General features: G+C 46.7%; 1 protein-coding gene across 1 annotated transcript; it reads left to right on the top strand.

The window, feature by feature from the left end:
• Window positions 1-13,282: 13,282 nt before the first annotated feature.
• Window positions 13,283-14,538, top strand: LOC140213534 (uncharacterized). Its single transcript, XM_072284781.1, has one exon. It carries the CDS (start codon window positions 13,286-13,288, stop codon window positions 14,459-14,461), a length of 1,176 nt encoding a protein of 391 aa, XP_072140882.1. The 5' UTR covers window positions 13,283-13,285; the 3' UTR covers window positions 14,462-14,538.

Here is a 14,538-nt window from a genome sequence, read left to right on the forward strand (position 1 = left end):
CATCGGGTTTAAGTAAAATTATTATACCATGAGGTACAAAATCTCGTTAGATAGCCAGCTACGTATGGGTACAAAAGGTTCATGTGACATATGTCGCGGAGTGAGGCAATTTTGCTCCAGAAAACAAAGGTCACGCAAGGCGTCCCGTACCATGTCATTCGAGATCGCTGTGCGCGCCCTGAAGACCTCGGAGACCATAGCAGTAGTCAGGGGGCCGGCGATGGTACAGCTCCGCTATTTGCATCGCAAAGCGCTGTGTGAGAGCGTTGCTGTAGTTTTGATCGTCCAATATGGTCAGCGTTAAAATGCGGATAAGATGGTAGGTAAGACAAAACACTGAATTATTATCGACGACACATGTTGATAGTTCGGCGGCGTGCTTCTCTGGTCCTTCTCGTGTGCCTCGCACGTAGGTCAGCCGTGAAATTGGCCGAGCCAAATAGCGTAGCTGAGTACCCATGCGAGCATGCAGCCCTCCGCTAACGTTGAACACGCAACGAAACCTTAGTTAATTGCTGAATGTGTGCTGAACCTTATCGTCGCGTTGCGGACACGAGCAGTTGTTGCCCATGAAAGTTTCTACCACAAAGATCACAAACGGTGGTGGCACAATGGCCATGGCGATGCTTTGCTAAGCACGAGGTGGTGGAATCAAATCCCGGCCACGGCGGCGACATTTTTATGGGAGCGGAATGCAGAACTGCCATCGGGTGTGCATGTCAATGAACCCCAGCTGTTCCCTATTCCCCCACTGCGGCATGCCTCACAGTCAAATAGTTGTTTTGGTTTGTAAAACCCCAGCTTTTAATAAAATACGACTAAAGGGGTCTGTTTCGTTCGTTTGTACAATGCTTTTTTTTTCATTCGTTGACAAGAGCTTACCAATGTGAACGCGATATTTAAAACCCTATTTAGAGGCTACGTGTGTTTCTGTTGTTAAGGAAGTATTTTGGCGAATAGGGCAGAAAAAGAAAAGAAATATGAAAGACACATAAACAGACCAAATGCGTAATTCTTAAATAACATATGCATTGCGTCAAATGCAGAGGCGATCCATAGAACCAGGGGGCAAAGACATCGTTCACAATAAAGTAACATCAGTTTGCGAAGTTACAGACACAGGAGAGAGTTTTGCCACCTAAATAGTCCGGAAGGATGGTCCTCGAACTACATGACAAAACTATAGCTGAACATACAGCATTTCGCAGAAAAAGAGTAAAGCCAAGTCGGCCATTGTCAGCAATGGACGGCTGGCCCTTACAATAATAATAGCGTACCACGCATATAATGTAGGGGTCGAGGACTGTCACTTCGCCTATTGTGTAAGTCTGGTTCGTAAGCGCGATGGTTAAAACTGATGGATAAAAGACGGAATGTTTGCTGGCCACACAGGAGATCTCGGCGAGATGCACCAATTTCGCGGGCGTTCAACTGGCAACCTGCTGACGGACGGACGAAGGTAATGTCACAGAAAAGATGACAAAGTTTGGTGCCGTACCGGAAGTTGTCACTAATACGAGGGCGCGCATGAAAAGCTAGCGTCCTTGTCAAACGATCCGCAATTACTGCGTGAGTGGCAAGTCGCCGAGACCTGCAGCAGACTCCCTATGCTCACGCGGGGCTGTATGCAAAACTGCATGAGAACAGTGCCGACAATCGCTTTGTATCCTAGCCCGACCGGTTTTCAGCAACGCAAATTCCAATTGCGTTTTTTCTAGGTGCAAGTTGCTTAGTCACTGAAGCGCCAGACCTGTGGAAAACCACAGCCACGAAGAAACTGGTTTTCCTTACGTTTTGCACTGCTTTTTTGCATATTCGGGCAACACATTCCTTAGCGCCTACTTCATTTATACAGGGTGTCTCAACATGGCACCAAGATTTCAAGATATGCAAATGCCACATTGCTGGACAGAAACAAGGTAACGTTTGCCATCGCTTGGAGATACTCAGAATATGTTATGCATTCCGCCTAATTAACATAATTAGGCTTAATTAAGTAATAAACTCAAACATTATACTTACATGAAAAGAGTGACTTAGAAAATTGTAGAGCAACATGAAAAACTACCGATACAGTTTTCTGTTGCTCAATACATGCTATATTAAAGTTTTTTTCCTAGCGTGAATACACCCAAAGTGCCTGTGAGCGACCAGTCGCGCGGCATTTTTCCATGCATTCGCGGCTTTCTTTCAGTACATTGTTCGTGGGATAACGGTGCGTACAGAATTGATGTTCGCAACAAACAATGTACAGCAGAGCACACCGCTTTGCAAGACACCAGCTTTCAAGGTGAAAGACCTCAAGACCTGACGCACCCTCACACTAAGGATACGGTTAGACAAAGAACTTTCACGTGTACTTAACACGTTGCCGCAGACACCCATAGCAGAAAGGTCTCACATAATAGATAAGCGTCATATGGTGTCATACACGTTCTCCAAGTCAAGAAATAGAGAAAGAAAGTGTTTTAAAGGAAAGCATCTTTTAATATTCGCCTCAGTGCCAACAAAGCGTCCTGTTGCCGACCTACCATCTCTGAAGCCACGCTGGCAAGGATCTAGTATTCCATTTGTTTCTAAGAGATAGACAAAGCGCCGGTTTATGATATTTTCAAAGTGCCTACATAGCCTGTCAAATCAGCAGGTCTGTAGCTGCGAGGTAAGCATGGGTCCTTCCTGTGTTTAGCCATGGAGATTACTATAGCTTCTTTCCAAAACGATTAAAGGTACCAAGCAGTTCACATGACACTAAAAAGAGAAAGGAATGTTTTTTTTTTGTGTATCAGAGTGTAGGTTCTTGATCATATAATAAATGATACGGTCACCGCCTGGTGCCGAGTTGTTACAACAACTGAGAGAAGTTTTAAGCTCGGCTAAGCTAAATGGGCTGTTGCAATCTTCATTTCTTACATATTTGCGATCAATGGGCTGTCGCTCTGTGCGTTCTATGAACCTCAGGAGTGTTTGTGTGTAATGAGATGCACTGGAGACACATTCTGTATTGTTCGCCCAGAGGATCCACCTGGTCTTCCAGGCTATCTCCTTCTGTACATAATAAAGGTAGGGGGTTCGACTCACGACTTTTGTATTTATTCAACCTAATCCGTGATTTCGCCTCGTCTTTGTAAGAATTTATGCCCAAAAAGGCACCCCTCCCAACTCTCTATCTTTGCACATCGACATGTTCTTATGCCTTGTGACTTCACCTGTTTGAAATTAATAAGGTTTCCGGGTGTCTGGAGAATTGCGCGGCAATCCCCTAGATTTGGACTGATTTTTGCGCTCTTTCCTACATTCGTCATTCCACCATGGGATGCACCGCTCATTAGCCGGTCCGTTAGTTTGCTTAATACATTTCGTAGTAACGTCAATAATGAAATATGTTAGGTATGCAACGGCGCTGTCTACATAACAGGTGGCAGCGTCATTTGGGCCTAAATGATCAGTCAGCTCTCGCAACACTTTCCTGCTGACTGATTCGACTTTCAGTCACGGACGATGTGGCGAAAGCATGCATCTTCGTTTGTTACATATAACATAATTGGGAAGTGGCCGCTTCCAAAGGGTCTCTTGAGAAAAAACGACTCCAGGCACCGCATTAGTGTGCTCGAGACTGCGCTTAAATCTATGGACGAGTAAGTGTTGTGTGTAACGCTGTAGTACTTTGGTTCTTTGTTGTTCAGTAAGCACGCGCCTGAAGAAAACAGATAATTTTCTACACGGCGCCCTCGCGTAACGCAACGAGATTCGCCACACAGGGGGCGTTTACGTCACCAACGGCTATGCTGGGCGGGAGAAGTTCATCACTGAAGCTTTGAAGCTGTCTTGGAAAGTTGATAGCGAGGGAGGATGTAAATGGAACTAATCTAGACTAGCTTACCAAACAACACCGCTCGGACAGCAACTGCTTAGAGGGAAGTTCGGATGTTTAACTGCTGACATGTAACACTCTTATCGACTATTACGGCTACACCACCTGCAGAGGCGGGTGCATCGTCACAGTCTTTGCGTAAAGTAGCGTACTGCCTTAGAAAATTCGTCTATGTTAATCTTAGGCGTGTTTCTCGGACATACAGCACCTCTGGACTGAATTTGCGGAGGAGCTCCTTAACATCGCAGAGATTGTGCAGAACTCCTCTCGCGTTCCATTCTAATATTTGCCGTTCCCCATTGAAAAGAGGTTTGTTCTGTGTGTGAAGGAAATGAAATTTAAGTTCCAGAGCCCTCATCGGGCCCTGTCATACGGAGTTCTTCTATAGTACAAGGGAAACTTGGGCGAGTTGGTGCTCATTCGTATTTCGAAATGTAACTGCACTAAACAGACAAGGACGTAGGCAAAATAGAACACGACGCTGGTGCCAGTGTCGTGCTCTTCTGTGCCCATGTCCTTGCCCGGAGGTCGATGGCCCCTTTTTCTGAGATGGCGGAGCACCGCTAGCTGCACCCAACGAGGGGCAGATTGCGACACCACCGGCTGACTACGCGTGTGCTAGATAGCCGCTGGGAACCGCTGTGGCGCAACGCCCTGACGCGCCACTTCGGCATAGCTGTTCTTCGGCAGGCCTGACAGCCGCCTTCATACCTCTTTAAATGAAACATTCTCTTTCACTTTGACAGTTATAATTTCGTTTTCTTTCTTCGAAGACGGACAGGGACGCGAGTATGCGGCGTGCTCCTCATCACGCTTTACACAGTGTAGTTATCACACGATTCACATATGTGTTCCTGGGCACTAGACTCAGCATACATCAGTCGGCCTCGACAGCTCTCTGAACCGTGGCTGAACGTTTGGCACTTGAAGCATCGTAGTTGGTTTGGCATGTACGGCCTGACACGCGGGTAGAACGCTGCCCTTACCGTCGTGCCTCATCTTGATTCGTTTTTCAGTGAAAACATTTTGTTCTTTCAATGCTTACAAAAGTTCATCCTCGGTGAGCTCCAACAGGTCATCATAAGAAATAACCCCGCAGGTGGGCGTCTTGGTGCACGGCGGCGTCAAAAAGTCTACAAACGACATTAGATTCTGCAGTTTATCATGCTGTTTCTTATGGAAGAGTTCCAGAGTTTTCAATATCCTTCCACTTTGTCTCGGAAATGCCGAATGCCCAAGTATACCGCAAGCAGGTCACGACCGAACCTGCTGCAGCGTGTTTCTGCAGGCTTCGGCTTCTGAAATAAAAATCACGCGGGCACCAGGAGTGGCGCTGGAAATGATGTTAAATGGCGTCGTTAGCCGCACTAGATGAATTGCTGATAAGACGCATTGGTCCAAGAATTATGGGATGCACTAACAGGATGGCATCTGCCATTGCGTTGTTGGCAGTTTGGAAGGACTCTTCGGCGTCGGACGTGTAGGACAGTTGAGCGGACGGAGCCTTACTTCTCATGAGAAGCTCGGTCAGAGACGTAATAATGTGGGCGATATTAGAAAGAAAACGGCGGTGGAAACAGCCCAAGGAAATCACGGAGCTCTCGCAGAAATATTGGGTGAACAAACTCACGCAAGGCTTGACCCTTTTTTTTTTCCAACGGTCCGATTCCTTCGGGATTCACGCAGTGTCCGAGGAACTCAAGGTCGTGGACGCCAAAGACACTTCGCCGCATTGATCAGCAGGCGGTGCTCCTGTAGCCGTCAAAATAGCAGGCGCAGATGGTTGCAATGCTGCTCAGGGGAAATACCAGCCGCCAGGAGGTCACCAAGGTGTACAAAGACGAAGTCCCCGGGAGACCTCGTTGATAAACCTATGGAACGTCTGAGCAGCGTTTCTCAGCTCGAACAGCATGCGGACGTACTCAAAGCCCATATGGTGTCGCAATTGCAGTATTTGGGATGTCCGCTGGCTCGAAAGGGAGTTGATGGCAGTCCTTCAGTAGATTTATCTGGCACAATATTGCCGTTCCAGCTATGGCTGCGAAGTCATAAATCTGAGGGAGTGGATAGCGATCAGGGAGGATGCGCGCCTTGAGGGCACAGTAGTCGCCGCACGAGCACCAATGCCCTGGGTCACGCTTTGGTGCCATGTGGAGAGCTGAAGACCTACTGCTTGGCGAAGTATGGATCGTGCCCAGTTGCAGTATTTTTATTTTATTTATTTGCAGGTACTGTTGGCCGATTGGGCCGTTACAGGGGTGGGGTACAAGTATGGCACAAAACGCATCACGGCTTACATAAAGCAGCACTGTATAGCTAATACTTAATCGCAGCGTGCCATTATACATAAATATAATACAAAATCTGACTTAACAACCGTTATGTGAAACAAAGCAGCAGTGTGTAGCAGAAAAATGCATCACGTAGTACATACTACAACTTACACGATACATATTACATCACATACATCGCAACATTATACATATAACAATACTAGATTCTACAACTTACACGAGAAATGTTAGATCATGAGGATCCATTTAGAAAATATTTTGTAACTTCGGTTTCAGAATGTTCTACAGTTTGAGAATCACATATGGCGTTCGGTAAATCATTCCAGTGTCTTATGGTTCTAGGGAAAAAAGAGTATGTGTATCTATTCACACGAGATTGACATACTAGAAAGTTGCTGTGGTGGTGACCTCGTAGGCTCCGGACTTGTCGCGGAATCAGGTACTGCGCTGCATCAAAGTTAAATAAATTTTGAGAAAGCAAAAACAACAATTTAAGTCTGGCTATGCGACGCCGTCCCAAGAGGGGGGTAAATTTAGTTCTTGCAACATCTTTGTCACAGAATCAGTACGGGAGTACCTTGAAAGAATAAATCTAGCCGCCCTTCTTTGCACTCGCTCAATTTTATGAATTAATCCTTTTTGGTAGGGGTCCCAGAATGATGCTTGCATATTCCAGTGTAGGCCTTACTATTGTTAAATACGCTGTTAGCTTTACGGGGGCTGGAGCGAGTTTTAATTTGCGACGTAAGAACCATAACTTTTTTTCAGCGGTAGAGCAAATATTAGTGATATGTTGAGTCCAGTTGAGGTCTTCAGATATTGTGACTCCTAAGTATTTACATTTGTTAACGGTAGTTAGCACAGTGGAACTTAGTTGAGAATCAAAATTTAGGACGTCCTTAACCTTGTTTGTAACACGTAAAACAACAGTTTTTTCTTTATTTACTTGCATTTGCCATGTTTCACACCATTCTTCAACAGACGCCAGTGCCTCGCTGAGCATTTTTTAATCCTTGTGGTTACATATCTCTCGACAAATTAAACAGTCGTCGGCGAACAGTCGCACAGTTACGTTTTCATTAATATCTGAACAAATATGATTAATATAAGTGAGAAATAATATCGGTCCAAGCACAGACCCTTGAGGAACGCCTGAAGTGAGGAATAAACGATCGGACTGGTAGCCGTTTACGTCCATGTACTGCGTCCTACCTGATAGATATGACCTGACCCATTCCACTATATTGTTATTTATTCCAAGCTGTTTCAATTTGATAATTATTTCATTATGAGGGACCCTATCGAAAGCTATTGAGAAATCAAATATTGCATCAACCTGTTTTCCGTTATCTATTGCTTTTGAAAAGTCGTGGATGGTTTCAACCAGCTGTGTGATAGTTGACAGTTTTTCCCGGAAGCCATGTTGGTTCGAATGTAGTGCTTTCTTATCTTCTAGGTACTTATATATTGCTTTCGATATTATATGTTCGAGGAGTTTGCAGCAGACGCAGGTTAAAGAAATTGGTCGATAATTTTTAATTTTCTGCTTGTCACCGGTTTTGTGTATCGGGATAACTTTCGCAACAAGCCAGTCGTCTGGGACCTGTTTTTGTTGCAAGGATGCATTAAAGATAACTTCTAGGTATCTAGCAACGCATTCAGCGTATCTTCGCAAAAAGGCATTTGGAATTCCATCCGGACCTACAGGTTTATGTTCTCTGATATTTAGCAGCAGCGATAGTAATCCTTCATAGCTAATTCGTACATCTGGCATATCTGACACGTCTGAAAATGATGTTACTGTAGTTGGAGCAGTAGAATTAGAAACATTTGAAAAGACAGACTGCAAGAACTGGTTATGGTAAGACGCAATTGTTGAACAGTCAGTTATGATTTCGTTGTTAACAACAATGCTGTATTGGCTTTGAGTGGTTTGCGACAAGTGACGCCAAAACTTTTGCGGAGAGGATACCATGAAGTTAGGAAGGGTTTCCTCGTAGTATTTCATTTTTGCTTGCCTAAGCTTTATTCGAAGCTGTGCTGATAGGTTAGATATCTTTCCACGATTTTTTACTTTCCTTTGTCTTCCTATTTTTCGCTTCAGGCGAACGATCTCTCGTGTTATCCAGGGGTTTCTTTTATTTCTTGGCTTTTTCCTTATTGGTACGAATGAGTTTACGCAGTGCAAGATAATGGTTTTGAATCTTGCCCACAACACATTGACGTCATTGTCAGAGCTCAGACTGCCTAGATGAAACGACAAATAATCAATGATGCTCGTGTCGTCAGTATGTGGTCGAACTCTCTCCTTGCGATATCAAGGCGGTCAACAGCGAGGCGTCAGGGTCGGCAGAACACTGGGGGGCCTGTGGCCTCAACATGATGCGTGGCGATGTGACGCACTGGCAGCTCGAGATTGGAAGCTTTCGTGATGGCTGGGAAGTGTGTGAAGTGCGAACGCAGAAGATGGTATCTGTGGCATTGCCCTAGTGGTTGAAGTCATGGGTGCAACGATTCCTTGCATATACATCCTAATCGTCGTGTCCACGAGGCGACGAGCGCGGAGGCCAACAGTAAAGACCCACCCTACCCTCATGGAGCGAACTTCCCTGACGAAGTTCGCGCCGCCACGGTTTCGGTTCACCGCCATCCTTGCGATGATCCAGCGGCGAACGCCGCCGAGCCGCTGTCAATGTGGCCAGCCGTGACGAAGGGAATTACTGTTAATTAAATGTAACCGACGGTGAAGTCTAGTATGTTGTGACACTTAATAAATCCATAAACACACAACGTGCTTGAAAATTTATCCGCCGTTATTTCTTCTATTTTTTACGCCTGGCCATTCGCAGCCTCCAGAAAGCGCAGAAGACAGCTCGGCTAACACTGTGTCTATGCGGATACGGTGATTAGTGCGGACAGAGAACATCTACAACGTGCGGACCGCTCACACACACATCCAAAGTTTTTTTTATTCTATGACACATCGGTGGACGGTCTAGGTTTCGTGTCGTGTTCTAGGATTCCTAAAAATGTCGTTCTGCAATGGGAGCCGTCTGGCGGCGTCTTTTATTGAAGCTACTCATATTGAGAAAAAAAAGGCAAGAAAGGAAGAAAAGGTTCTGGGTGAAACCAGTATGGATGCATTGCCAGTCAGAAGAGTTGCACATTGTGGTGAGTAGGCTTTTCTGAAGTGTGCGCCTGATGTATAGAAACGAGAAATCCACGTGGTCGCCAAGCGAGGAATATAAGAATAGGCTGAAAAATGACGCGTTTCGCTCGTGCGGTCGGTAACAGTAATTACTCTCGAGTGTTGCGTGCAACCAACAGCACTCGGTGGGCTACAAATAAAAAATAAATTATGGGGTTTTACGTGCCAAAACCACTTTGTGATTATGAGGCACGCCGTAGTGGAGGACGCCGAAAATTTCGACCACCTGGGTTTCTTTAACGTGCACCTAAATCTAAGCACACGGGTGTTCTCGCATTTCGACCCCATCGAATTGCGGCCGCCATGGCCGGGATTCGATCCCGCGACCTCATGCTCAGCAGCCCAACAGCATAGCCACTGAGCAAAGTGGTGAGGGTTTCAACGTTGCTTCCTTTATTTTACAGCTGCAGGTGTTGAAAGCTGACCAAGCCATGTTTTTCAAATACTACCGCATGACTCCGGAGAAGTTCAGTGACCTGCACAGTATTGTGAAGAACACCTTGACCAAGTATTTCTTGTGCAGAGAGCTAGTCTGCTCCGAAGACAGGGTTGCCATCACCTTGAGGTGCAGCAATATTTAACCACATGAACCACGCTAAAGTTATTATGGTTAACAAAAACGTGGATTGCAAATTTGTGTTTTTCTTCAGGCACTTCTCGTCTAGGATGGCAAATAAGGACGTTGCTATGCTGTTCCGGGTCGGCCATGAAACATGTCGAAGCATCATTCACCAGACATGCAGAGAAATCTGGTAACAGCTACAGCCGCTCTACATGCGTGTAAGAGAAACGGCTCCTGCACGTTTCTACGAGTGTATAACAGTGCAACTGTATGCAAAGGCAAATTTCTAAAAAAAGTGTTAAAACTGTATCAACATCAAGTTAAATATGAAGGAACACCAACCTAAATTTATGACTGGTTCACGGTCCTCAACACTCGAAATGAATCATAGTCGCTGGTGTCAAACGACGTACTGAATGGCCATTTTATCTTTTCGCATTTCTTTGTGCATTGCCATGAAGCAACACAAGCACAATATGCATATACATATAGCAATATACATTGCTTTTAGACGTGTGTTCCTTCTCTTTAGGTGCCAGGGTACAAGCAATCGCAGCAAATTGCGCATGCGGTTGGCACACGTTCAAATTCTCCCAACTGCAGAGGCGTTGTTGACGGAAAACACGTTGCAGTAATGGTACTGCCCAATTCGGGAAGCTAGTACTTCAACTACAAGGTACACAATCTACTGAAAAGCTCTCACACTGACACACAGTATTTGATCTAAGTCATTCCTAAATTTGCTTGCATGTGCTTAGAAGCAATCAAATATAATTAAATATAATATATGTAATTTAGTTACAAATACAATTACATATATATTAGAATCAATATACATATATATATACACTGGCCGCCATGTGGATAATCTTCCTCAATCGGATAGACCTTATGCCAAAGCATACAGAGTTGTCTTAGTCTGCTGTGCCCTACACACCTCATGTGCAGGAAAAGAACACATGCCACATGGTTTCGCAGACAGTGAAGACGAATACGGAAGCATCACTCCCGGGCGGTAGAGGGACAGCGCCCAGACCAGTAATAACCTCGACCTGGAGCCTACGGCTTCAAGAAATTACTCTAAAGGTGCGGCTGAAGTGCGCAACATTTTTGTGCAGCACTTCATGGGCGAAGGAGCTGTTCCGTGGCAGTGGGCACATGCTGGTGTGAAAGCACGAACCTAATTAACGCGGCTGCATGCATACTGCTACGCTTCAGTGTTTTAGCTCTATCCTGCTCCATACTGTGACGAGAAAATAAAGTTAGGTTATTAGAAACCTAGGCTCAATTTGTGATTCGTCTTTTTAATATAGATGTGCCTGTTTTACTTCAATAAATTCAATGATGTCACCTACGAGGACTTCATTAGCCCAATGAGTGTCTGCTGAAGACTTCCAAGATTTAAATTTGAAGCATCGTCCTGATTCGCTTTGGGAATGACCCCAGTTCATGTGCAACAACTTCGCCAAACATGGCATCCGCATATTTTTCCAGCAGCTGCTGTAACGAATATATTTCCATGTCAGCCTTGGATTTCTTGCCAGCTTTTCGCGACGCTCTCTTTGCCACGCTTTCTCCTGAGGTTCTAGGCGTGTTTACTTCTGCAGTGGTTACTCCTGGAGTGTAGATGGTGATCAGGGGGCTACATGCGCAATCCTTCTCCTGTGATTGAGTGTCATCAGTAGTCTGCAAATAGAAATAATAGAATGAAAGTAAAAGCACCAGCTGTGTGTCAAGCAACTCATTTGGTGATTTGCATGTTCAAAAAAGTGCGGTCACTAACTATCTACACTGGTGTATGCAGTCATCAGCAGCCCTTCTGCAGTTGCATTGTCTGTGTCTGCCCTGTTCCTCTATGCGATGTTGCCCTGAGTACTGAAAAAAAAGATGGGGCTTATGTATAACCCTATTTTTTCGCAGTACTGTATGATCAGTTTTTATTCTCATTTCTTTGACAATAGGATCATAATGTTTAAAATTGTAACCGGCAGGTAAATTTGTCAATTCGAAATTATACGAATGAAAAAACTTGGCTACAAGAAATGATACTTGCTTGTCAACGTCTACAAGATCTTTCAGACAAAGCAGCAGCTTGAAATAAGGCCAGCGGATGTTGTTTGAACTGTCTGCGCCGGATGCACTAGGTGTGTCGGTTTGCCATGCACGATGCTTTTTTGTGAATGTGTCTCAAGATTTTCCACCGTGCATGGACAGTAAAGCCTAGAAACACTGTCACATGCCTTTGTGAACCACAATAATGCTGCCGGCAAGTATACTTCATGCATAATAGCTGTGTTAAATAGTTTTCACTCTGCTTTGCATTTCTTTACATTACCGCTGCTGCTTGCGCGGCAACGTCGACTGCAACACTGCTTCTCACCACCTCTTTCCAGTACAGCGAAAACTACACGTCGCAAGAACCATTGGAAGCATCTTCGTATGCACTACGTGCCTTTGAATCAGCCGCCGATATGCATTATCGCATGTAGGCCATGCGCGACGCTGCACACGTGTAGCCGACAACTCAGCAATACCATGCGTAGTAGCAGCTCTATAACAAGTGTACTGCTACTTACTACTATTAGAAACAGGCACGAGAAAACCAGCGCACGAGCTCGGCAATACAACCAATCTAACTCACTGTCCGGGTAATGTCCACACTCGGCGGGCACCTCTTCTTGCTTTTTCTTGCATCTTCTTGCGCTGGTCTTTGTAATCGGGCCTGCAGCAGTCCGCCAGCGCTGGTCGTTTTTCCACCGCGGTCATCAATCTATCATTGAATTCCACGCGTGCGGCCTTCAATGACTTTTGCAAATGCGCTGGCTGGTCGTGCACTTCTTGCATGTTCACTACACACGGGAAATGTTGCGGCGCTACAAAAACAAAACAAAAATTTGGAGGACGCTTAAGCTTCGCCTTTAAGAGTGGAACGCGATAGCGTTATCGCACCCCGTTCGCACCGCCTACTCAAACGCGCTACGCCAGCCAAACGTCGCGATCGGCACGGATAGCCGGGCCCCGACGCGATCATGGGGCGAGTGGCGCGCCACGTGTCGGGGCAGCGCCGTACATTGCGAGAAGGGGGTCTTCTGTGTTTGCCGCAAGATGGCTCTACGTGTGCGCAGAGCGCAGAAGAAATGTAGCGGAAACGTACGTCGCTATTCGTGAAACTGCGACTTCTGTAAGTTACATGGTCATAATTACCGATATATACCGCAATATAACTTTCTACGGCACGTTTCTAAGGCAACACCACATTCACTTGAAGCGATTTTGTCCCGTTTTCAAGGAGCGAACTCGTGGCCGAGTCAGACGCGTCTTGGCTACCGAGGTGGAAGGACGTGCGTTTCATGTGCTCCCAAGGAGCGGTGGTTGCGGCTAACAGCGGCCGCGGTGACAGGATCGACGGAATGGATACCGAGGGATACGAAGTGGTTTTGCCTACTCTGCCATCAGGTCGTAGTGTTTTGAATACTTTATTTTTGCACGCGGATGTCCGATCGAGGCCTTACCGAGTTGAACATTTCCGGGACACGTTGGCGCGTCTTGGTTTGCTCCCTGAAGTGGTAGCGTTGAGGGCATACCAGATGAGCCACTTATGGGCTGTGACTTTCAAGAGCATGGAAGGGATGAAGAAAGCTTTGGAATGCGGCGAAATGAAGGTGAAGGGCCAACGTTGTTTGGTTATTGATCCGGCAAACCAGGACGTGCGTTTGAAGCTTCATTGGCTTCTTTTCAATGTGGCCGACGATGATGTGCGTGTAGCGCTTGCTCCGTTCGGAAAGGTGACCGAGGTCTCGAAGGAAAAGTGGAGAGTTCAAGGGATCCAAGACAAGGGGTCGACGACACGCCTGGTGCGCCTCAAGCTCCATAACGGCATTAAGGTCGATGACCTTCCACACCAGCTTCGCGTAGCCGGTGACATGGCCCTTCTAGTCGCGCCTGGAAGAGCGCCACTGTGCCTGCGGTGTCACAGTAAGGGCCATATCAGACGAGAATGCCGAGTTCCTCGCTGCACGCACTGCCGACGTTTTGGACACGAAGAATCTCAGTGCGTGAAGACGTACGCAAGTGTTGCGGGGCCGGTTGGAGGAGAAGACACTGCGGAACTCGTCATGGACGAGGCTGACGCTGAAGAAGCCGCAAGCGAAGCAACGCCGAAGCTCGAGGTACTTGATGCGGCAACGTTAACCCCGCCCGACATGCCCCAAGACGCAAGTGTTAACAAGGAAAGCCGAAAGCTGACCGACGCAGCTGGCGACGCCACCGGCGTCGTGAATGTGCAGGAGGCCTCAACGCCGTCGAAGTCACCTGAGGAGCCAGCCGTCATGGAAGTAAGCGAGGGAACAAGTGGAGCCTCAGTCTCCAAGCGCGGCCACGACGCTACGCTGGACGAGCATGAGGCCCTGGCTGCAAGGATCTCGGAAGGACCGCCGCCAAAGGCGGCGATCATTCGGCGGTCAACGCTGAGACCGCGTCCGAACGTACCTCCGAACCGGAGGGCGGCGGAGACGCCGCCGACGTAGCCGCGAGAGCGTGTGCTTCGCGGCGTCTCTTCTAGTCCACCTAGTGATCAAGCCAAACTCAAGGGACGATGGAACGC

The sequence above is a fragment of the Dermacentor andersoni genome, chromosome 10 (assembly GCF_023375885.2).
Source record: "Dermacentor andersoni chromosome 10, qqDerAnde1_hic_scaffold, whole genome shotgun sequence".
NCBI lineage: Eukaryota > Metazoa > Arthropoda > Arachnida > Ixodida > Ixodidae > Dermacentor > Dermacentor andersoni.

Bases quoted from the DNA above. Each gene is read 5' to 3' on its own strand.
- LOC140213534 (XM_072284781.1), top strand. From the start codon at position 13,286: ATGTGCTCCCAAGGAGCGGTGGTTGCGGCTAACAGCGGCCGCGGTGAC.